At 38.2% G+C, this 23,057-nt stretch overlaps 3 protein-coding genes across 3 annotated transcripts; 1 reads left to right on the forward strand and 2 right to left on the reverse strand.

Moving 5' to 3' along the window:
- Window positions 1-2,939: 2,939 nt before the first annotated feature.
- Window positions 2,940-4,146, reverse strand: LOC127790216 (uncharacterized). The gene is made up of 2 exons (XM_052319575.1): window positions 3,202-4,146; window positions 2,940-3,113 (listed from the first exon to the last, which is right to left on the reverse strand). Exons 1-2 carry the CDS (start codon window positions 4,144-4,146, stop codon window positions 2,940-2,942), a joined length of 1,119 nt encoding a protein of 372 aa, XP_052175535.1.
- Window positions 4,147-4,338: 192 nt separating this feature from the next.
- Window positions 4,339-6,328, reverse strand: LOC127790272 (protein FAR1-RELATED SEQUENCE 5-like). Its single transcript, XM_052319707.1, has 3 exons — window positions 6,233-6,328; window positions 4,479-5,656; window positions 4,339-4,378 (listed from the first exon to the last, which is right to left on the reverse strand). The coding sequence occupies exons 1-3, from the start codon at window positions 6,326-6,328 to the stop codon at window positions 4,339-4,341; spliced, it is 1,314 nt and encodes a 437-aa protein (XP_052175667.1).
- A 4,034-nt stretch (window positions 6,329-10,362) lies between these two features.
- Window positions 10,363-12,429, forward strand: LOC127810837 (transcription repressor OFP1-like). Its single transcript, XM_052350404.1, has one exon. It carries the CDS (start codon window positions 10,576-10,578, stop codon window positions 11,593-11,595), a length of 1,020 nt encoding a protein of 339 aa, XP_052206364.1. The 5' UTR covers window positions 10,363-10,575; the 3' UTR covers window positions 11,596-12,429.
- The last annotated feature ends 10,628 nt before the right edge of the window (window positions 12,430-23,057 follow it).

The raw sequence follows: 23,057 nt of genomic DNA on the forward strand, positions 1-23,057 counted from the left end.
AGTTGAATAATTTAATTTTTAATACAAGTAAATATATATTTTTTAATTAATTTTTTAAATCCATTTTCCCAACTAACATATTTTATATTTTAATAATTATCATATTAACTTATATTATACATGTCCCGAACTCTACGTTTCTGAAAAATTTGATTTTCCCGAACTCCAGAGTTCGGGAACGTTGGTGTTTCCCGAACTCCAGAGTTCGGGTGTTACCCGCGTTCCCGAACTCTGGAGTTCGGGAACATTGGTGTTTCCCGAACTCCAGAGTTCGGGAAACACCAGCTTTCCCGAACTCAACCAACGTTCACGAAGTTTGGGAAACTTAAATTTTCTGGATGTTTAATAATTTTTTTATCGTAATTTTTTGTTTAATATTTTGTATTATTTTTATGATATGATACGTGATATGTTTGTCTGTTATTTTGTAGTTAATTGTTATTATTTATTTTTGTCTTATTTTATAGATATGGTACGTGGTAGAAGAGGTGATGCTTCCTCATCTCGCCAGCCTTTTTCTTCTCGAGAGCGTCCTACTGCATCAACTAGAAGAAGGAGGAGGATTGAGAGTTCTAATGAATCGCCTATTTTAGAACGAGTAGAAGAGCCAGTAGAAGAGCCAGTGACAGATTATGTGATACCAGTTCAAGAGCATCCCAACCCTAATGAAGGGGAAGCAACTGCTCAACCGTCTTACTCTCATCACGAGTCTCACCAAGAAGATGATATTTCTGAACCACTACCTGGCGGACCTACTAATACATCTATTCTAAAAAGTTTTAAAAATCATGTTGCATTTGCAATATGGGCAGGAGAGGTAAGTAATATTAGTTTTTTTTAGTATTTATCTTTATAATTTAAATAATTAGCTATTGTAATTTTTTATAATTTAAATAATTAAGTATTTGAATTTTTTAACAGGAAAGAGGCATATTAAAATGTAGAAATCATGGCCTCAAAATTCCTGAATGGCCATTGAATAATCAGCCTCGTGTTCGTGATATTGTTATGAGCTCTAGCTTATCACCCTTGCTGGAATGTACTTATCGAAATATAAATAATGCTCTAGTTTCAGCATTTACAGAGAGATGGCAACCTGAGACTAATACATTTCATTTGCCATTTGGAGAGTTAAGTATAACATTATATGATGTTGCTGCTATTTTGAAGATTCCAGTAACAGGAAGATCTGTATATGTGCCTCATCATCTGACACCTAGTGAAGCTAGTGATTTATTATGTAGGTTACTTGGGGTTTCATTAGATGTAGCATCACAACAAATTAGAGAGAATCGAGGAGCATTTGTAAAATTAGATTGGTTAAAAAAAACATTTATGCATCTACCCAATGAGGTTTCTAATGAAGAGATTGAACATATTAGTAGAGCATATCTGTTATTTTTATTAGGTTGTACTTTATTTGTGGACAAGAGTGGGACATTAGTTTCAGTAGCATATTTGACGTTATTAGAAGATTTAAGTATGATCAGTAATTATGCATGGGGAGCTGGGTGTCTTGCATATTTATATCGACAGCTCGGCATTGCTACTAGACGAGAGGTGAAGAGTATTGCTGGATATCTTACCTTACTTGAGGTAATTATTTTAATTTCATAATTTTATATCATATATTTATATATATTTAACATAATTATTCATATTAAATTTACAGGCATGGGTGTACGAGCATTTCCCGTTTACTAGAATAAGATGTAACTTGTTATATAGTGAAGATAAGCCACGAGCTCTCCGTTGGATACCTGTTCGCGATACTGATTCTTTACAATCTATTAGGGAGCAGCTTGATGATTTATCACCGGACGAGGTATTTATCATATATATGATTTGTAAGTTAATTAATATATTATAAAATTAAATTTTAAACTAAATAATATTTACAGTTGATTTGGACGCCGTATCGGAGGGTTCAGGCACACCATCCATTTCCAGAAATTACATTTTTCTCAGGTTGTCTAAAATGTGGAAATATTATAGAACCATATCATCCTGAGAGAGTTTTGCGACAATTTGGGTATGTACAAACTATTCCTCCACCCCCATTATCACCTGTGGAAGCTAAGCGGGGTCCGGCTACGGCTTTATATCGGGTAATTTATACATTTGTTGATGATATGTGGAATCGATGGGATATGCATTTATTACCACCACGTAGACGTGGTAAATATTCTAAATTTCCATGGCATTTTACACCTGAATATTTAACATGGTATGGAACTATTACACATCCGATTATACAAAATCCTGTACATCGATCCAGTTTTGATAGAGGTGCAGAAGATATGCTCTTACTTGCTGAATCAGTAAGTTTTTAAATTATATTTAAGTTATTATTGAATTTAATTTATTTAAATTAAAAAAATTAATATAATTATTTTTATTTTTATTTCAGCGTAATCGACTAGCATTATATGCTATCCAGCAGACGATTTCAAGTAGTGAGCCTGTATCTGCTGATGTATGAAGAGAGACATGTCTTGAGGTGAATCGCATTCTAGGCTCTCGGCATCCTTCTGATAATATTGAAGCGTCCACGTCTCGTACATCTCCGCAAAGATAGTTCACTTCGTACTATAGCTTGTTTATAGTTTAGTTTATTTATAACATCGAGTTGCTTGTAGTTGTTATTTATAGTTGTAATTCGTAAACTATAATTTTGAATTATGTATAAGTTGTGATAATATTTTATTTTAATATTTATTAGTAAATTTTATTATGATTTATGTAATTTTAATACCATTTACACAAAAATTAACAGAATAAATTAATAGAAGAAACAAATATAACTTTGTACAATTTTCACACTTTTAACAATATAAAGAAATATTACAAACATATAATATAAAACATACATATTCGTCATTCATAGGTAAATCAAAAATATATAAGGTAAAGCATACATATTGATCATTGCTAATTCATCAGTCATCAGTTAAATCAAAAACATCTTTTGTAATAACATTTTTGTTAATAAGAGACATAAATACTTGAATTCGAGTTATATATGGTGTTTCCCATTCACGTGCAATATCATATCGATATTTATGCCAATTGCGTGCAACAGGAGGAATTGGTGAACCTGATTTAAGAAATACCTGAAAAAATATAATACCATATTATTAGTAACAAATTTATATTAACATAATTATAGAAATATATAAATAAATTATTAAATAATAATACCTGTACAAAATGACAATCATCCACAAATCCAATAGTAATAATTCTATGTTGTATAACTGAAGGTGCAGCTGATCTCAATGGAAGGTAAGTAAGACACTGCATTCGAGATAAATGAACCAACACAACATTATATTTTGAAGCAATCAAATGACCCATGTCAGGTAAAGTCATCCAATGTTGAGGAGGTGCAACACACTCAAAGCAAGAAAGTGCGTGCATTAACTCATCTACACGCATAGTAGATCCATATAACTCTATATATTCATCACGAAAGGTATGCAACTCTCCAATCAGATTCATACGAATATCCCTCCAGTTGTGCTCACTCATTCCAAGTAACACAGCAATAGCACGAAATCCACAATGTCCATCCGACTCCACATTAACAATATTATGTATAAAATGACGTATTTTTGATGGGAATGAAGCATCATAGCCTAGCAATCTCTGTTTGACACTGGTACGATAAAGTTTACCTTCATTCAGTGTCTTAACTGAGCTTTGTATTGTTGGAGATATGCTATCATGAATAGACTGTACTATTTCAAAATATGATGGATCACGTCGAGTGGATGTATCAACTTCAATTTTCTTTTTTAATGATGGCTTACCTTTTGTCCGAACTTTCACACTTGGTGGGATCAATGAAGTCGTAGCTGGATCTATTAATTCTCTCAACTTCTGTTTTAATACGATTTTACCTCCTTCTGGTTCTGATTGAAATATATTATAAAGACTTTCCAACTCTGGATCAATTGTTAACACTGAGGACAGATCAACAGTATTCACTAAATCTAATTTTGTCCAATAAGGGTGCACAAATGATAAAGGAATTGGTCTTCCCTCCATCATTAATTCTGCAATTTCATGTGCACAAGGTAAACCATGTGTGCTTCTTATCACACATCTACATGCAACTTTATCCACTCCAATTTTTTGTGTCATCTCTGTTTGCTTTGATACCATATTCATTGCATTTCTTGATATAATACCTCTCAATTCTCTAAAAATTTCTGATATGAAATTGTGTTGTACCAATATTAAACTCTTCTCAAAAGACCCTTTTATCTCAGTATGTTGTAACTCAATAAGAGAATTTATAATTTTCCATGATGATTCAAAGTCACCTTGTGATGATCACAGATATCTCTTCAGTTTTGCATGTGCGCTCTCAGCCCTTTCAATAAAAACATAAATAGTATTAGATTAATAAGAGATTAATTAGAGTTATTATAATAAAAATAATAACAACAACATTTGATTTTACTAAAGAATACCTGTTAGTAGTAACATTGCCAAAATGTAATACTTTATTTGTCCACGCTGCAATAAATTTTTCTTTGTAATCATTCAGCCATGTATTTCTCACATAATCAAGTGCTCCTTCATATGCATGATACTCAACCATTAAGTCAGAAAGTAGACTTTGATACTCAATCTCAGTAGAGGCAAAAACAAGAAGATTCCATTGTAACATGAACTTCTCCCATGTCTCCTTTCTATCAAAGAATTTCTTACACTTAGCAAGTATATTTTTAGATATATGCCATCTACATAATAAGGTTGTGGTACTTGGAAACACTTTATATATTGCATTCATCAATGCTAATTCTCTATCAGTCACAATTACTCCAGGACATGCATTAGATCCCATCACATTCTTTAATCTCTCCATAGCCCATGTATAGTTATCCTCGTATTCATGGTTCATAAATACAAATGCAACAGGAAAAGTTAACTCAGTGGATGTCACACCAACAATCTCAAGAAGTGGATATCTATATCTGTTAGTTTTGTATGTACAATCCATTATCAAGACATGTGGAAATATTTTTAATAAATCTATAGACATCGGATGCGCCCAAAATAAGTCTGTAATACAATTTGATCCATCAGTTCTGTGCCACTCCACATAATTACATTCTCTTAATTTCTTCATCAACTGTTGCATCTGTGATCTACCACCTTTCTCAATAAGTTTATATCTTTGACGCGCATTATATATAGTTTTGATAGTAGTAACATTATTCTCATCATCTGCCTTGAGACTCATCAAAATATTTTTAGGTTTCACCAGATTCTCAGACATAGTTTTCAAAATTCCTTTCTCTTTTTCTGTAAGTCTCCCTGCATATGAATGACCCTCCAATTGAACTGCTAGTGGATGATTGTGCACTCCACATATAACTTTCAACTCCCACTGCTCAAATTTCATACCAAGTAATTCAAACGGACAATCACACTTTTTTGAACCTGTAGATTTCCTTTTTAATTCTCCTATTATTTCTTCTTTCTTCTTAGATGTTCTATACTTTCCACTACGTTCACAAGAAAGACGAACTCTAGGTCTTTTTCCAGGACCCCCAGATTCTGAACTCTTAATCACAATCACAGTTTCATTTTGTTTTCCAATTTTCTTAGCCCATCCAATGAGTGCTTCTCTAGTATCAAATAGCTGATACAACCAAAAAAAAAATATTTAGATATACTTTTTTCAATAAATCAAATTAAATTATTAAAAATCTATCATACCTCATTCGTAGTAAATTGTTGAATAAGATCAAATTGCTGGATTCTACAATTCGACTTCTATAAAAAAAATTAATAAAATAAAATATACATTAGAATTTGAAAATAAAATATTCCCTAAACCTAAAATTCGGGCAGAATTCCCCGAATGCTGGCATTCGGGGAATTATGGCCTCCCCGAAGGCTGGCCTTCGGGGAAGGCAGCCTTCCCCGAATTCCAGCATTCGGGGAAGATTGGCCTCCCCGAATGCTGGCCTACGGGGAAGGCCGCCTTCCCCGAAGGCCAGCATTCGGGGAGGTCATAATTCCCCGAATGCCAGCATTCGGGGAATGCAGCCTTCCCCGAAGGCTGAAATTCGGAGAAGGCCAGCCCTCCCGAATTCCAGCTTTCGGAGAGGCAGTCATTCCTTACATTATCTCTATATTTATTTATAAATAACTCATATTACATTTTTATAAACACAAACACATATTTTAAAACAAATATTTACAGATTACTTACCTGTGTCTGTGCGTCATATTCTTTTTCTAAATAGCTATCATGTTCTTCCTCAAACTCGTCCCAGTTCTCCGTCAATAGTTTAGTGTAGTAATCCATAATCGATCATAAAATGTATGAATCGCTGATGAGAGAAAATAAATTTGTGTGAGCTGAAAATAGATTTGTGTGAGCTGAAAGTGAGTCTCTACGTCTCTAAGAGAAACTGATACAGAGTCTGTAAGTCTCTAAGTCTCTAAGAGAAAGAGATATAGATTTTAGGAGAAAAGATTTGATTGGGATATGAGCCACTGAAAAAAGAAAATTTTTCCGGCGAAAGACGTATGTCAGGTGGTGGTAGTTGAGTATTGAAGAGAAGGGTAAAATTGAATTTTTATTTAAGGGTATTTTAGGTATATTAAAAAAATGATTGCAATGAGTAAAACGTTGGTTGCGAATAGAATTTCCCAATGAACAAAGGCCAAACTGTTGTCCCAACTAGGCGCAATACCCATTAGCCCCACCCATCTTATTAATCGTGAAATAAATTACTTCTACCGGCACCTTGAAGGCCGACGCTTTTTAACTAGGAGAAATTCTATTTGCCTACGCATTTTGCCCTCTACAATTATCTTTTAATATATTTAAAATATTCTCATTTAAAAATTTATTTTTGTCCTTCCTATTACAGTCACTTTCTCCCTTAATGAATTAACTGTCAGTCAGCAGAGCCGACTTAACGAATTTGGGAGTTTTAGGCAAAAAAATTTGTCAAGATCTTCTCAAGAATATTAATTTTTTTATAAAAAAAATAATATACCTTTTTACACAAATATTTCATTTCTTTCTAAAAATAATTTTTACAAAGTATAGACATACGCTAACATACTAGAATCAAATAACCAAAATAAAAAACAACAAATCACAAGTTTACAACAAATCAAAGTTAAAAAAAACCCACACAAGAACACCTAGAAAGCCTAAAAAATAATAAACCGAGAAGTTAAAACTGAAGAAGAAACTTATTGTCGTAGCAGCGACACCGACAGGGGATGTGACCTTCAAAACAGTAGTGCCACTGTCTGGTGCCTTGGCTGAGGCCCTAGGATGCATCTACGACTGTGGGCTCATCAGCAGGAAAGGTTGCTTCGCTACCAAGGGCTGGTAGAGCTGGCCTATAGAATTGCCAACAAGTTTTGTTTTGATTCAATTCCACACAACACATGATGTACGGGATACACATAAATATTTATCAGCAAAAGTACAGTTGAAAGTTTGAATTTAAAATACAACCATTCTTATCTTTCTAAGTTTGAATGGCTAGGATAATAGCCTTGAGGATTGGAGCAGATTCAAGCATCTAAGTATGAATCAAATAGGCTTCATTACACGGTCCAATAGTCACAATACAATAACACGGAACACAAATAGTAGATACTGAAGTGAAGCCTCAAGATTGAAGCAAGCAATGAGTGTGTTATGTGCAGTGATAGTCAAAACGCACAAGTGCGAGAGAGAAAGAAGGGGGGAGAGCGAAAAATTGGAAAGGGAAAGTGAGTTTTATGGGATTATGGGGATTGGGATTTGGGAACAACAAAAAGGGTAAAAAAAATTTGGAAATGGAGAAGAAAGATAAAAAGGTTTATTATGTTTTTTATTTATTTTTTTTATAAAATATTTATTTTTTTAAAAAATAAAATATATATATTACAAATTTTTAAAATTAGGGGTCTTTCAATTTTGAGGTGAATCATGCTATTTGTACAGAAAATCATTTATAGGTGTGTTTACAGGTAATTTGAAAAGACTATTTTGGCCATTTCTCTCTTATCCTAATGATCATTTTACTCTTTTCTATTATTCCTCTTTCCACTCATTTCATCTCTCTCTCTCTCTCCTCTTCTCCCCCATTAGCATTGCCCGACAAAGCCTACCTCACCCTCGTCACTCACAAACCCCCGCCGTTGCCTAACCTGGCCAACGTCTCGCCTCTCACCTCTCTCCTGGCTGACTGCAACCATGAGAGGTAAGGCAGCCAAGCAAGGATAGGTGGCGAGTGGCGGCAGTCAATCAAGTGAGAGGTGAGGCAGCTACAAGCGTCAAGTGACAGCGGTGGCAGTCGGCTATAAGGGCGAGGCAGTGGCAAGATGAAGACTATGAAAGGCAATATTGAAAGAGAAATGAGAGAAAGAAAGAGAGAGAGAGGAGAAGAGAGGAGAAAAGAGAATATCGCGAATTTATCACGATAAGTCCTCAATTTATCGCGAGATTATCATTCTGTAAACCCATATATAAAAGTGCTTTTGTACAAATAACATTATCCTTTTAAGGCCCTTATGTCCCCGCATATATGGCTTCACTATTGGATTGACACTACACGTTAGCCGCCATACACTGTTGCCCATTCACACTAAAGACGATGTGACCAAGATACGAAGACAAACTTCATAAGAGAACACTACAAAATTAAAGATACACATATATATACAGACTAGGGATGATTGTACGGAGATGGGTGTGACTCCATGCGATTGTAATAAAAGAGGATATTTTTAAAAAATATTAATTATAAAAAGTTAATAACGTGACTACAAAAAATAAAAGGGAGAAAATAGATTTCTACGGCATGGGCAGCACTAGCACCCCCATCACATGCTACCTACAGGCTGCTACTCCCCATTCCCATATTTATATATATATATTATGTGCATATATACATCGGCCATATATATATATATAATCAGTAATACTAGCTACTAAATTATTATATAGTTGTAATTTATGCAGACTTACATAATTAATTAGCCTCGGTTTAATTCCTTGCCTAGATCCTGCAGCAACTGTTTTCTGTGTAATTAAGGCGGTGACTAATCAAGGGATCTAGATAGCTAGCGCCCGCGCGCTACAAGACTGGACTAGCTAGCTTAAAGAGTTTGATAGATAGATAGATATATTCGCATATACAAATTATTAAATTATTATATATGTTTCATGATCTCTACTCTCTACTTATATTTTGTTTTTGGTTTCTGGAGTAGTGTCATATAGTAGCTGTATTAATAAAAGGGGTGCCATCAAGGGTGGGTAAAATTTTGAATTATATAACCCTTCTTCTAATTGATCGAAATTATTGATTGGGTTCAATTAGTTTTGATAAAGTAATTGTACTAATCAAACAAACTAATCTAAATATCATAACTAAGTTTGAAATTTTAAACTAAACATTGTAATTTTCATTTAGTTCGATCCAGTTAAAAAATAAAAATAAAAATTCTCTTTAAATATGAGTTTATTCAGATAACCGAACGAATTAAAATTTCCTTCGATCGGTTCAATTTATTTGATTCTCGTAAAATTTTAATCGATTTAATTAGATTAATAAATGATGTTGGATCTGTTCGATTTTTAGATTTCCGTCGACTCGACTGGGTGATGCTCACCCCTGGGTGTCCATATATATTTGAGCTGGCCGGGACCAACTTGAATTTTTGAGAGTTGGGAAATGCAAGCAATTAGTTAATTAATGTCATCATCTATATAATATAATAATATGGAGATGGTGATGGTGATGGCAGTGAAATTAGAATGCAAAACAGGCACCTCCCAGACAGATGACAGATGGGCCTTAGGTTTTTGTAAGCCATCATCATTAGGATTCGCATAAAGTTGATCCTCACAATTAATAAAGAATAATAATTGTGCGGTGAATTCCTGAAGTAACTTCAGTGTTGACACTTGACATGCTTTGGTTGCACACCATTCCATGAGATGTTATTTTACATATTATTTATGGGAAATACGTAATCATCATTACACTTAAATCTTTTTATATATAAAGATAATAAGATGGCAGTGACAGAATATGATAGATTTAATAAAATATGAATCTTTAAACATTTATAAATATTATGTTGTCAAAATCATATAAGACTGGGAAATTTTCAGCAGCGGATTCCTCAATTTATGCCTTTTTGTATAAAGGAAGAAGCAGCCTAATTAAGCCTCCTATATCCTCTATTTGTCAGAAAATTGTTTCCACACTGTATAATACACTTGAAATCTTTTGCATGATTATATATAATTCACTAAAGAGCGCAAGCACGCTGCTGGTTATATATGGCGGTGTTTGTTTGTTAGTTATGATAAGAGAAGGTGATTAATAAATTACCAAATAAATTTTGTTCCATTTGCATGCAAACCATATATATATATATATGTATATATCATAACAGGGCCCCGTCTCCATCTTTAAGCATGCCATATATCTTTGATGCATATTTCATAATCTTTTCCTTCTTCAATCCAAACTAACTTCAGAGAGAGAGAGAGAGAGAAAGAGAGAGAGAGAGAGAGAGAGAGAGTCTTCAATGGGGAATCACAAGTTTAGACTATCAGATATGATGCCAAATGCCTGGTTTTACAAGCTCAGAGACATGAGCAAGAGCAGAAAGCACAAAGCTTCTCAATCTCATCCTTCAAAGAAGAAGCTCATCCCATCGCCAACTTCTATTTCTACAGCTGCTTCACATAGGCCTCATCTTTCTCATCAGCATCATAGACGCTCCCTTTACTTCCATAATGCCACAGAACCCACTATCAGATCCCACAAATTCCACAATTCTTTTTCACCCAGAAACCCTAAAGCCTCCGACACCCACTTTCCTGATCCCCCCAGAAACTCATCAATCCGAAGAAGAAGAAAAACCAAGAGTAAGAGACAATCCATTTACAAGCCATCTCCAAAAGCGCTTTCTTCGGATCAAACCCAAGATTGCTACTTCTTTTCTTTGACCGATCAAAGTTCTTCCGATACTGACTTCCATGCTTCCAGCTGTAGTTGTAGAGTTACTTCTTCAACTACAGATATCATCCTTGACGTAAACGGAAAATCCTCATTTTCCATGGCCGAGTTGAATCTCCCTCCAATATTGACGAAGCCAGCAAAGCCCCAAGACACAATTGTCAAAGAAAATCAGGGGTCAGTTTCCATCAAAATTGTCGACGAAAATTACACTCACAAAACTCGAGTGAGGACTAGAAAACCGGCCGCCTATTCGGCGGGAGTGAAGCTCCGGGCCAACTCTCCGAAAATAGCGTGCAAGAAGAAGGTCCAGGGCGGCGGCCGGCGGAGCGTGTCGTCGCCGGCCGGCAAGAGGAGGAGTGGCTGCTGCTGGGAGAGCTTTGCAATGGTGAAGTCTTCAGTTGATCCACAGAGAGATTTCAAGGACTCAATGAAGGAAATGATCGTGGAGAACAACATCCGGGCGTCCAAGGATTTGGAAGAGCTTCTTGCCTGTTACCTCTCCCTGAATTCAGATCAGTACCATGACTTCATTGTTAAGGCCTTCGAGCAAATCTGGTTTGATTTGGCTAATCTCCGCTTGTAAAATATCTCTCACGATATCTACCACTGGTATGGGTTGGCTCTCGTCTTTTCCAAAAGCAAGAATGTTTTAACTAGTTAAAGTAGCTTGGCTTCTAAATTTATGAAATCAAGATATAATTAAGAATTTTTTTTTATAAATTATCAATATGAAATTGAGTTATGACAATACATACGACTAGTACTGTAGAATTTAAAGATCATTGAAGTTATAACTTAATGATGATAGATATTAATAGGAATAAACCTAAGATCTCAAAATCAAATCTCTTGAATCTCTGTTACTCCTTCCCTCGTGAAGTGTGGAATCAGGGTGTTCAATTTGTCTTTGTTACTTTCTTCTACTATTGCTCGAATAACATGGGACAATTGGAATCTGGGAAATGAGTAAGTGGCTCAGATGATCAAGAATTGGTAATCATCTTGTGTCTAGCGATAGAACTGAAGTACAGCTTTATAAATTATTTGTGTTGAATGTAAACATTGGTGAATTGGTGGTTGTGGTTGATGGGGCACCCACAAATCTGAAATGTGACTGGCGAGTGCTGCTTTTGATGAACCCTTTTGATCAGCATGCATGTTTTGACTGTAGTACTAGTAGTCTTGTTTTCTTTTCCTTTTGCTTTGTCTTTCAATGTTTTCTCCAATATTCCGAGTCAACAAGAGCTAAGCAATTACGGCTGGTTATTTTGGGAAACACCATTCTGGTGAAAAATGTATCGAGATTATAAGTTGTACATGTGGACAATAACAATGTGTCCAAAACTGCAGGTATGATATGTTGAGGTCTGTTGGAAAGATCACAAATGTAAGAATCAATACTATTTGAACGTTTCAGACATTGAATTTTGATATTGAGATGTCTACCCAGAATTTTTTAGTTCATGTTTACAAATTAGCCAAACTTTTCAAGAGAATATGAACAAGTAGAGAAAAAATATAACTCTTCTGCATATCTGTATGCACACACATATATTTATATACATGTAAATAATTTTCCTTTCTTTTATTCTCCCATAATCCTAGTTCCAAGATTCTTGAAATCCAATTGAATAATTCTGGAATGGCTTGTGTTGACAACTAATGGTGCCTTGATTAGTCCCAACTGCATTCCACTCTAGCAGGGGCAAAAAGAAAGAAAGAAAAAGAGGGGAAAAAAAGAAAAAGAAAAAATGTCTTGTGCAGCTTGGATATCTGGAACCTAAAACTTTGGATTTTTGATGGTATCGATCAAAAAGTACAGAGGAGCTGACATTGTTGTACACATTTTCTGGGCCTCCTAAAAAGAAGATATTAATCCTTCTCAGGGTGCAATCTGGAGATTTGATAGTTTATCCTTTTCATCTTCCTAGAAAAATAGTTAATTTATTGCTTCACTTAAAAGCCAAGGCAAAGCATGAGCAGCTTGGCAATGTAAAGTGTGTCGCTATGTCAACAAAATATATATATATATATCTTTTAAAACCATAGATTTCAGTAATATGATTCTCATAATTATTTACTAAAATAAAAAATTAAATACAGTACTGATTTATAATCATAATCAATGGTATCCATAAATAAATTAAGTAACTGATGATACAACTGAATAATGGGGTTGGATAATTTTAAACCCTAAATCAAAAGCACAATTGTAATAGGCATGGAAATGGAAGGGACCACATGTTAATGAGCAGCCTTTAGCATCTTTCGAGCTTCCATTATTTTGTAAAGTGAAAGGTCGACATGAAAGTTAAGGGGCACTTGCAAAAAATTCACTCACGCCTTATGGATAGATGGCCCCCTTCCTCCACTATATTGGGGGCTACCTGTTAAATCATTTACAACTGCACTGTTTAGTTTGGTGTTTGAGCCTCACCAAATTATTCATAGGAAATGCAGTACAAGATCCAGTTTGAGTGCACCATGGAATGTCACGGTCAGTCATATATACAATGTTTCCAGAAAACATTATCAGATAATAAGAAAATGTATCGCAAGTGTTTACAACTGTTGGGAAAATAATATTCCGCAGACTCTTTCTGTACGAAAACTGCAACCAAATTGAGGTGAGAGTTAAATTTGTGTAGGTATGAGTTAGCATCATTTTGTTTGTTTGTTTGGTTGCAGTATGTGAATAAAATGGAAGCATATCATCATGGTTGCTTTCTTTTTCTTTCTTTTTTTGCACATTTTATATTTTTCTTTGCAGAATTTTTTTTTTTTTTTTTTTTGCATCCTTAAAGAATATATATAATTTTCTTTACATAGAAATTGAAAGAAACTAGAGCAAACCTGTGTGTATAGAAATTGAAAGTGAGAAACTCAATTTGATCTTGATGGTAAACTAATTGATCTAGTTTCTCAAGACTCAAGAGCCCTTCTTTCTTCCCGATGTTTTAAGTGAGGTATGGAGTTGACTACATTAGCTTCATGTGTGGGTCTGAGCCTTGAGCCTTACTTGAATTTAATTCATTAGACAAAGTGTCTCTTCTTTTCTTTTTCTTTTTTTTCTGATTAAAGAGGTAATTAGTTTTGAAAAAAATAAAGTAATTTTGAATTTCAAGAGAGATTTACGTATAGAAGGAGGAGGATACTTGTTGGTTTCGGTTCTTTTCTTTACTTGTTTTTTTTTAACCAAGTTTGGCTAATGAGATTAAGTTCATCTTAATTTGATTTTGCCGCACTTTGAAATTTTGTTATGAATCAAACAGTGCTACTACTCTTTATTAAATTTTATCGATAACATCATTAACCAATTAAATGATAAAAAGTTTTAATTGCCCATTTATATTATAATTGTTAAATAAATAGCATTGATTGGACATCGTTGCAAGAACAAATGATGCACCGTTTGTTTCTTATACAAGAATAATAAAGTGGTGTCATATTCACATTGCAAGATGCATGTTGGGACAATTGAGAAGTGAATATTATTGTAAATATATAGATAGATAGATAGATAGATCCAAAGAGTAGCCTAGTTAATAGAGGGGGTTATCCTAGCCTTGGAACTATTGTGAGGCTAGTAGACCTACTATAAGTGGGTTGTTTTCATGCTGCTTCTTTCACTGAACAGTTGCTTTTCACTTGCTAGCATTGCTATCATTTTCAATAGGGTTTTCCATACAAGTGATTGATGCCTTTTAAGTGGTTGAATATGCACTAGCTAGAAGAGCCACCCTAGAGCCAGGTTGTAAACTGAAGGTCAGTTCCCTTTTCATTGTGTTTTCATTGTTTCTGATTCTAGATTCCCTTGCTTAATGAAATCGACACAATGGAAATCTGACCAATAAAAAAAAAAAGAAAAAGAAAAAAAGAAAGGGAAATCTCAATTGGGGCTTGGCTGGCTGGTTGTTGTTTTTTTTTTTTTTTTGGTTGTATTATGTTTTGTAATAAATACATATTATTTTTAAAATATATTTTATTTTAACATTTAAATAAATTTATTAACAGATAATAAATACATCATATTTTAAACTATTTAATCAAGTAATAAAATTATTTAAATGTTAAAAACGAAAAATAATAAATACACATGATAAAAAATTAATATACATTTATTAATATTTAATAATCGCGTCCCAGAAGAAGTCCTCCAGGTTAAGCCTTGCAAGGCTTATATAACCCAGAGGACCCTGTCCTTTCAGGGGGCCTGGCTCCGTGTACTGATCCTTTGAATTGTTTCATCAATCAAAGAGCAAGCTTCAGGAGAAGACTGGATTGAACATCATACTTCATGCTGAACTGAACCCACTGCTACAACAGTTCAATTATGGCCCATAAAATTAACTGAGAGAGAATGAATGTATTTTGATTTGGGCATGGACCTTTGTAGTGGCATGGCATGTCCGAAGCGCACGAAAGTTGTCAATCAAAGCAATGAGAATGACTAGCCTTTCACGGGACTATCCAACTATGGCAATTGCAATCGAAATGGTGGCAAATCGAATCGAAATTAAATTAGTCAATGTAGTTAAAAATGAATTTGAGTGGATAATGATCTGATTTGAAAAAAAAATTGAATATTGTTTTAATAGGTATGGTTTGCTTATGATTTTCACTAAATTCAAACCAAAATTCAAATCGAAATCGAATCGAATATATAAGTAACCGAACCAAACGGAATTAAATATACATATATATAATATATATTTATTTATTTCATATATTATATATATACATAAATATATATTGACTAATGCATTTTTTTTATCAAGTATTTTAACTAATGTATTATAAATATATAAAATATTTAACATTTATAAAGTAATTAACAAATAAAAGTAAAACTTAATCTTAAATTATTTTATTTTTATCAATCAAATAATTATATTTAAGAAGTTTGAAGTTAATTTGTAACTTTATGCAAGAAGAAGATAATTTTATTAGTGTTTGTATTTATTTGTTGTGGAGTTATTAAAAATTTTTATGAATGTTATTTGCAAAAGTTTGTCTTTGTTTGTTGGTATGAATTAAACTTAAAAAATTATGGTTAAAATCGAAACCGAATAGTTTGGTTATGATTTTTAATTTTTAAAACCAATGGATAATGGTTTGGTTTTAGTAATTTAAGTTTGATTTGATTATGATTTTAGCAAAAACAGAAACCAAACCAAACCATTACCAACCCTAACCAAGATCAACAATGTAAATATTTGATGAGGTATCATTTGTTAAAATAAAAAAATATTAAAATAAAATTAAAATATTTTTTAAATTGAGATATGAAATGAAAAAAATAAGTGTAAAAAATATTTTAAGATTTTTTTCATTTGTTAAATTTTTAAAAATTTATTTAAAATTATATTTTTTATATATTTATTAAATATATATAATAAGCATCGATATAAGAATTTTTTTTATTAAAATACCCCTATTACCAAATTTATTCAAAATTATCTGTTAACACTAATAATAAATTTATGATTAAGATAATATTTTATGATTAATGTGAATTGTCAAAAAATAAAAATAATGTTTTATTTTCTAAATTTATATTCAAAAATAGATTTAAAAAGATTTTAAAAAGTAAAAATAATTAATGATGTTCCACTTAAATAATTAAAAATGGCCAAAACATAAAATATAAAATTAAAAGAAAATAGACCAACGAACAAAGTAGATTGAAGGAAAAAAAGATCAAAGAAAGATCGGTAAAAGCAAGGAAATCAAAGGAAGATCAAACTACCAATGAACAAACGAACGAAAAGTTAATAGGAGAAGACCAACGATCGCTACATGGTGAAACGAAAAAGATAAGGAGACCAACGATGGATGTACAATTTGATGGCAAAAAAGAAGATGAAAGGTGTCGACGTTTGATTTCGGCCGACCGTGATTCGTTTTGGGCCGCGGTGAGTCAATCCAAAAATACCGAGAAGGAAGGAAGAAAACCCCTCCCCCCAAGTTCCAAGCGTGTACACCAGAATCTTTTACGTGGTTCGGCCAGAACGATGCCTAATCCACGGCCGCCCTCTGATTATTCTCCCAGAGTGGCGGTATCTGATTATTCTCTTTTCGTCTCTCTTGCCCCTCATGGTCTCTTTGATTTCCATTTATCTTAAGGGGCTTTTACAATCTAGATAATATATAAAAATACAGTGTTTGTATAATGGGGGACAGAAAGTTCTTACCCCCTTCGCAAGATCGGGAGTGGGATCCTCATTACGAGGGGCATGGGCTGTTACAGATAAAGTGATCGGACCCTACCTCTGACTTCTCAGCAGCTTTGCCACTCATGCGAGCTGGAGGTTTTGGGCGAGCGACCTGGATGGTCCAGCGATCTGGAGGATATTTCAGGAGCTCGTTAGTCGATTGCTCCGAGCTCGTTGGGGGATTACCGGGAACTCGCCATATGCTCGCTTTACGAGTTCCGGATCTTTGGTGGGGGCTGGACCTTCCTTGACGAGGTCGTCCGGGCCTTCTTGGCCTTGGGTGATTGGGCCGGTCTATCGGACCGAGTCTGACCCATGCGGGGTGATGCGGGAAATACATATAACATAAGCCCCCCAGTTCGCGGCACGATCTTCGTGCTGGGAACTGACGCGTGCCAGCTGTTCTTCCATCCCTCCGACTTCTGTCCAATCACCTTAAGTCTCGTCGTTCCACGCAGCACGCTTTGTCGGCAGCGCATTTAATGCGCGCCCCCTCCCCATTTCTGCGCATGATTACACTCGTGGGACCCACAAGCTGTTGTGCGGCCGCTGGATGCGGAGCATGTGATAAGTCGTCATTCGATCCGACGGTTGGGATGGACCAGGCCGTCAGTATAAATAGTGGGGAGTGTCCACCCGCTTCTTCTTTCACGCTATTTTGAAACTCCCTCAAACCTTTGCCTCCCTGTTTTCTCTTTCCTCTCTCGAGGCCTCCGTTATCGCCGTGCTTCCAGACGTCTGCCGTTCTTGTCCGGTGCTTGGTACGAGTCCCCATTCAGTCGTCAAGCGCAGCTTTTAGGTAAGTTTGTCGTGACTTTCTTCTTCTTCTTGTGAGGCCGTCCACCGTTGGTTAGCCGTCGGTGGTTTCTCTGGCTTCGTCGATCGATGTCGTTCTCATTTTTGGAGAAACGGCACGATTCGGTTTGTCGTTTGCTGGGCCTTTGGGTCCAATGACCTTAGGATTAGCTTTTCATGGAACACCGGGCTTGCGGCTGCAGCCCCTCCGCCCTAGGCGGTACCCTTTTTGCGAAGCGCTCGGCCTGGAAGACCTAGGGGACGTTTTAGGGTTTTTTCTTCTAGTTTCTTGAGGTCTGGTTCGCGACTTGCGACCTGACTGTTCTCTCTTTTCCTTTGTAGATGTCCGACCAACACCGTGGAAATTCAGGTCAAAAGCGCTGCAATTATATCGTAGGAGAAAACGACACTTCGAGCTCCGAAGATTGTCTCATTATGGAGGGCCAAAATCTTGGGGGTGCGAGCTCGGGGTGCAGGGAGGTCGCCGTCCCGACCTCTCGGGAAACCGAGCAGAAGGTTCAAGATCAGATCGCTGGTGGGAGTGCTGATCTTGCGGTCTTCAAGAGATTCTCGTCCAAGGCCAAGCTTCACGAGGTGATGACTTGTGCTCAGGAGTTTCGTCTCCCCAGGACCTGCCGAATATACATCCCTGCATCGAGCTCCCATGCAGCCTACCCGCCAGCCAATTTCATAGCTATTAGCCCCCAACACCTCGAGTCTGGCTTTAGGTTCCCAATAGCTCCGTACCTTATCGCCCTTTTGAACGACGTCAAGCTCGCCCCCTTCCAACTAACACCGAATTCGTATGCCCAACTTACTTCTTTGGCCGTTTTATTCCTTATAAATAAACTTCCTCTCCCTTCGCCAAAACTGATAAGATTTTTATTTTCTTTCAAAAACGCCAAGGACGGGCTGTATTACCTGGCGGCTCGTCCTTCTCCGTACAAGGCCGCCCTTCCTCAGGGTAAAGCAAAGGGGAAGTCCAACGTGGGCGATTACAAGTCCAGTTGGTTCTTCGTGTCATGCCCTTCCCTTTCTCTACTTAGGAATTGTAGCTTCGCACTGACCCCTGGTAAGAGAAGATGAGCTCTCACAAATCTTTCCTTTGTTCCGAGAGTGCTTGTTTTAACTTGCTCATGCTTTGATGCAGATTTTGGGGGGAAGAAACCGATTTTATCGGCCGAGGAGACTGATATCCTTGGCAAACTTGTGGCTGCGGAGTCGAGCTCGGAGATTCTTGAACTTTCGGACGAGCTACTTCGCGAATACGAGCTCGCCCCTCCTCTTGGCACCGAGACTATCGAGGGAGATCATTTCAGGGACTTGGGTGCGGAGGTTCTCTCTTCCGGCTTACAGCTCGCTGAGACGAACAGTTCAAGAGGAGAAGCCGACCAAGACGATAATATGGTTGATCTCGAGCTCCTTCAACCGAAGCGTCATAGGGCGAGGTCGAGCACTACGTCCTCCATAACCCCGAGCTATAGCTCGCGGGATGGCAGGTCGGAGCAGCCGCAGCCGCAATCACGCCCCCAGCAGCAGCAAACCCAGCAGTCGCGGGGGGGGGGGGGCAGCAGGAGCAGCGGCAAAGAACACTGCCCCGTCAGCCCCAACAGTCAAAACAAGCTCATCTGCAGTTGGGGCATCGGCCCCCTGCCTCCCGAGACCATGGTTCGAGTGGAGCCCGTGGGAAGGAGGTCGCAGTGGAGGTTCGAGACGCTCCTGCTGCCAGCTCGAAACGGAGATCGGACCAGCTGCAACAGGGGGAGGATATCAGGGCCAAACGGGTCAGGGTCCGTGAGAAGGAGCTGGCCGTGGAGGCCCTGCCAGGAGGGGTCTTTGTTGGTCCCCTCCTGGATTCCGTGTCCGATTTCCTGGGTCCGAACTCGAAGCCCCTTGACGACCCGAAGTTAAAGGGAATCCCCCTTTGTGATTTTGTCGCCCGTCACAGCCTGGTGGTAAGTAGGAATTCTTCGTACCTTGGTTTCTTAACCTACTTTTTTAATGACCTAACATTTCTTCTTTTGCAGACTTCTCTTGCTGTCGTGAAGCTCCGAGCTCAGTACAAAGATTTTGAGGAGCAGCTTCAGTCGGTGAGCATGTCCCGTCAGGCCGAAATCGCGAAGCTTGAGGACGAGAAGAACGCCCAAAAGGCCGAAATAACGAAGCTCTCGGACGAGAAGAGAGATCTCCAGGTCGAGCTTCTTGCCACTCAAAAGGAGGTGGAGGGTTGCTTGACGCATCTGAGGATGGAGATCCAGAAGAATAAAGATCTCGACGAGGAGCTTCGCAGGTCGAAGAACATGTGGGAGCAAGCCAACTCCGGGCTCACCGGCGAGCTAAATGGAGCGAAGGCGGAGTTGCGGAGGGCTGAGGAGCGACTCAAATCAACCGAGGCAGAGCTTAGGGCGGCGAAGGAGGAGCGGACACGGGCGGATGATCGTGCCGTCCGATGCGAGGAGCTTGCCAAGAGGACCATTGACGATATAAGGGCGGAGGTCGGAGAGCGGATGGACGCGGCTCGTAGGGAGACCAGATCCGACACCTGCTCGGCATTTCTGTACACCCTTTGGGTGAACCATCCTGAGATGGATTTCTCCTTCTTCGGTGCGCAGGCTGTCGAGGAGGTGGCTCGGTATACTGCCGAGGCCGCGGAGGATGCTGATGATGCCAGTCCCCTTGACTCGTTTTTGGTCGCAGCGCAAGCTCCTCAGGTCGGGGCCGAGCTATCCAGGGTCGCCGCGGCTCAGCCTGGTGAGACTGCCAAGGAGCCTCCTGTGGAGGTTGCCGAGGTTTTCCCAGCTGGGACTGTCGAGGTCGATCTCCAGCCGACCATACCTACTAAAGCTCGCCCTGTCGAGGTTGATTCTGCAGAACCAAACGCCCCTCTTAGCTAGGATTCCCACATGTATTTTTTTTTTTTTTTTTGTAATGTGACCTTCATCTCATAATAAAAAAATTGGCATTTTGTGCACGTTGCCTCAGATTTCTTCGCGAATTCAAGTTATCTCTGATGACGATTCTTGAATCATGACTTGAAAGTAACTTCTTCACGGTATAACTTGAAATTTCTTCAACAAAGCTCCCGTATTTTTGAAAGGTCCACTGATAAGGAACTTTTGAGTATGTAACTTGATAATAAATTGTTCGAACATAGGTCCAGGTAGATCCGGAGTTTTATCAGCTCGTAGACTAACGCTCTTTAACTAGCTCGTTGATGATAGTTGTAATAATCAGCGCGAACACTCATACCTAGGCAATTTCCAAGAAACCCCGTTCGGCATATTTTGACGAAATAACGAGAGTCTTCCCGAGATATATGTAAAGTCGGACGGCCTTGTGATTTTGTCTAACATGCGGTGGCTGAGAAGCTCGTTATAGGGCGTGTGCCTGATAGGTCGCGAATGCTTTATTTTTAGCCAAGTTAAGACGGACCTCAGCTGATAGGGTCCAATACGCAAAGTTTGCTAGGGTATGAGCTTATGCCATGGCCTCGGCCGGCATGTTGAGGCTTTAATAAGTTTTCAATAAATTGGGAGCGAACACTCAGGTAGGTCGCAGACCATGGCTTTAAGCCAAGATATGAGGACTCCAGCTAGTGAAAGCGCAGCCTGTAGCACCAAGTTATATGTTCAGGCGGGTCATAGAGTGACCCCAGCTAACACACCATGGCTTGTTATTTCGTTTGACTTGTACGGCCGGGATATGTGTCCAGGTAGGTCGCGTTACGTCCTCAGCTAACACCCAGTGGCTTCTACAAGTTTTATTTGAACTGAGAGGGAACACCCAGGTAGGTCGCAGACCATGGCTTTAAGCCAAGATAAAAGGACCTCGGCTAGCGAACCCAAGCTCGGGGTTACTTGTGGAAGTGGTTGCTCAGTAGGTTCCAAACCATAACATAAAGTCAAGATGATTGGTTCTCAGCTCGCAAACCACGACCTGAGGGAGGGACCAAGGTGAATGCTCGGTTAAGCCGTTGACCGTAGCGCCGCGGCTAGGTTATTTAGGCCTCAGCTCACAAACCATGGCTTCTCGACCCCTCGTTACGGGGGCATTCAATCGAATACCAATAAGAATAAAGTGTAATGAAAGTTCATAAATTCTGACCAGAATCATGAAAGTCATTCGTAATGAAAAAGACGGAGCATAGGCAAGAACGATTACATTTATCTGAAGTAAGGACGAAGGTGTTCTGCGTTCCAAGCTCGTGGGAGAGGGAGACCGTCCATGTTTGCCAGATGATATGCTCCGTTATTCAAATTTTCTTTGATGATAAATGGACCTTCCCAGTTAGGCCCTAAGGTGCCATCGCTTGCCGCCCGTGCTCCTGGTAGTACTAGGCGTAGTACCGGATCTCCGACGTTGTAACGTCGGATTCGGACCTTCTTGTTATAGTATCGTGCCACTCTTTGTTGATAAATGGCGATCCTCACGCGAGCTACATCTCTTGATTCCTCGAGCAGGTCCAGATTAGCCGCCAATAGCTCGTTATTGCGATCTGAGCTGAAGGTGGCCCTTCGGTGGCTGGCCACTTTATTCTCAGCGGGGATCATAGCCTCCAACCCATACGCCATTGAGAATGGGGTTTCTCCAGTGCTGCTTCGGGCTGTTGTTCGATAGGTCCATAGCACTGTTTGCAGTTCATCCACCCAGGCCCCCTTTCTAGCCTCAAGCTTTGTCTTCAGGGTCTGCTTGATTATTTTGTTGACTGCTTCGACCTGCCCATTGGCCTAGGGGTGATCAACGGCGGTGAAACTCTTTTGAATCCCCATTGACTCGCAAAATTGGATGAATTGCTCGCTGGTAAATTGGGTTCCGTTGTCCGTTACTATTTGCTGTGGCACTCCAAATCTGCAGATTATGTTATCCCATGTAAAAGCTTGTGTCTTCGCACTGGTGATCTGTGCGAGCTCTTTGGCCTCTGCCCATTTGGTGAAGTAGTCAACTGCCACTATGGCATGTTTGCATCCTCCGCGAGCCGTGGGCAGCGGCCCGATTAGATCCATGCCCCAAATGGCAAAGGGCCAAGGGCTGCTCA

Source organism: Diospyros lotus, chromosome 1, assembly GCF_014633365.1.
Source record: "Diospyros lotus cultivar Yz01 chromosome 1, ASM1463336v1, whole genome shotgun sequence".
In the NCBI taxonomy this organism is placed as follows: domain Eukaryota; kingdom Viridiplantae; phylum Streptophyta; class Magnoliopsida; order Ericales; family Ebenaceae; genus Diospyros; species Diospyros lotus.

Coding starts and splice junctions, on each gene's coding strand:
- LOC127790216 (XM_052319575.1), bottom strand. CDS start 4,146: ATGACACAAAAAATTGGAGTGGATAAAGTTGCATGTAGATGTGTGATA. Junction 3,114..3,201: donor ATGATTGTCATTTTGTACAG/GTATTATTATTT, acceptor ATATTTTTTCAG/GTATTTCTTAAATCAGGTTC.
- LOC127790272 (XM_052319707.1), bottom strand. CDS start 6,328: ATGGATTACTACACTAAACTATTGACGGAGAACTGGGACGAGTTTGAG. Junction 5,657..6,232: donor AATATGACGCACAGACACAG/GTAAGTAATCTG, acceptor TGGTTGTATCAG/CTATTTGATACTAGAGAAGC. Junction 4,379..4,478: donor GGCAATGTTACTACTAACAG/GTATTCTTTAGT, acceptor TTTTATTGAAAG/GGCTGAGAGCGCACATGCAA.
- LOC127810837 (XM_052350404.1), top strand. CDS start 10,576: ATGGGGAATCACAAGTTTAGACTATCAGATATGATGCCAAATGCCTGG.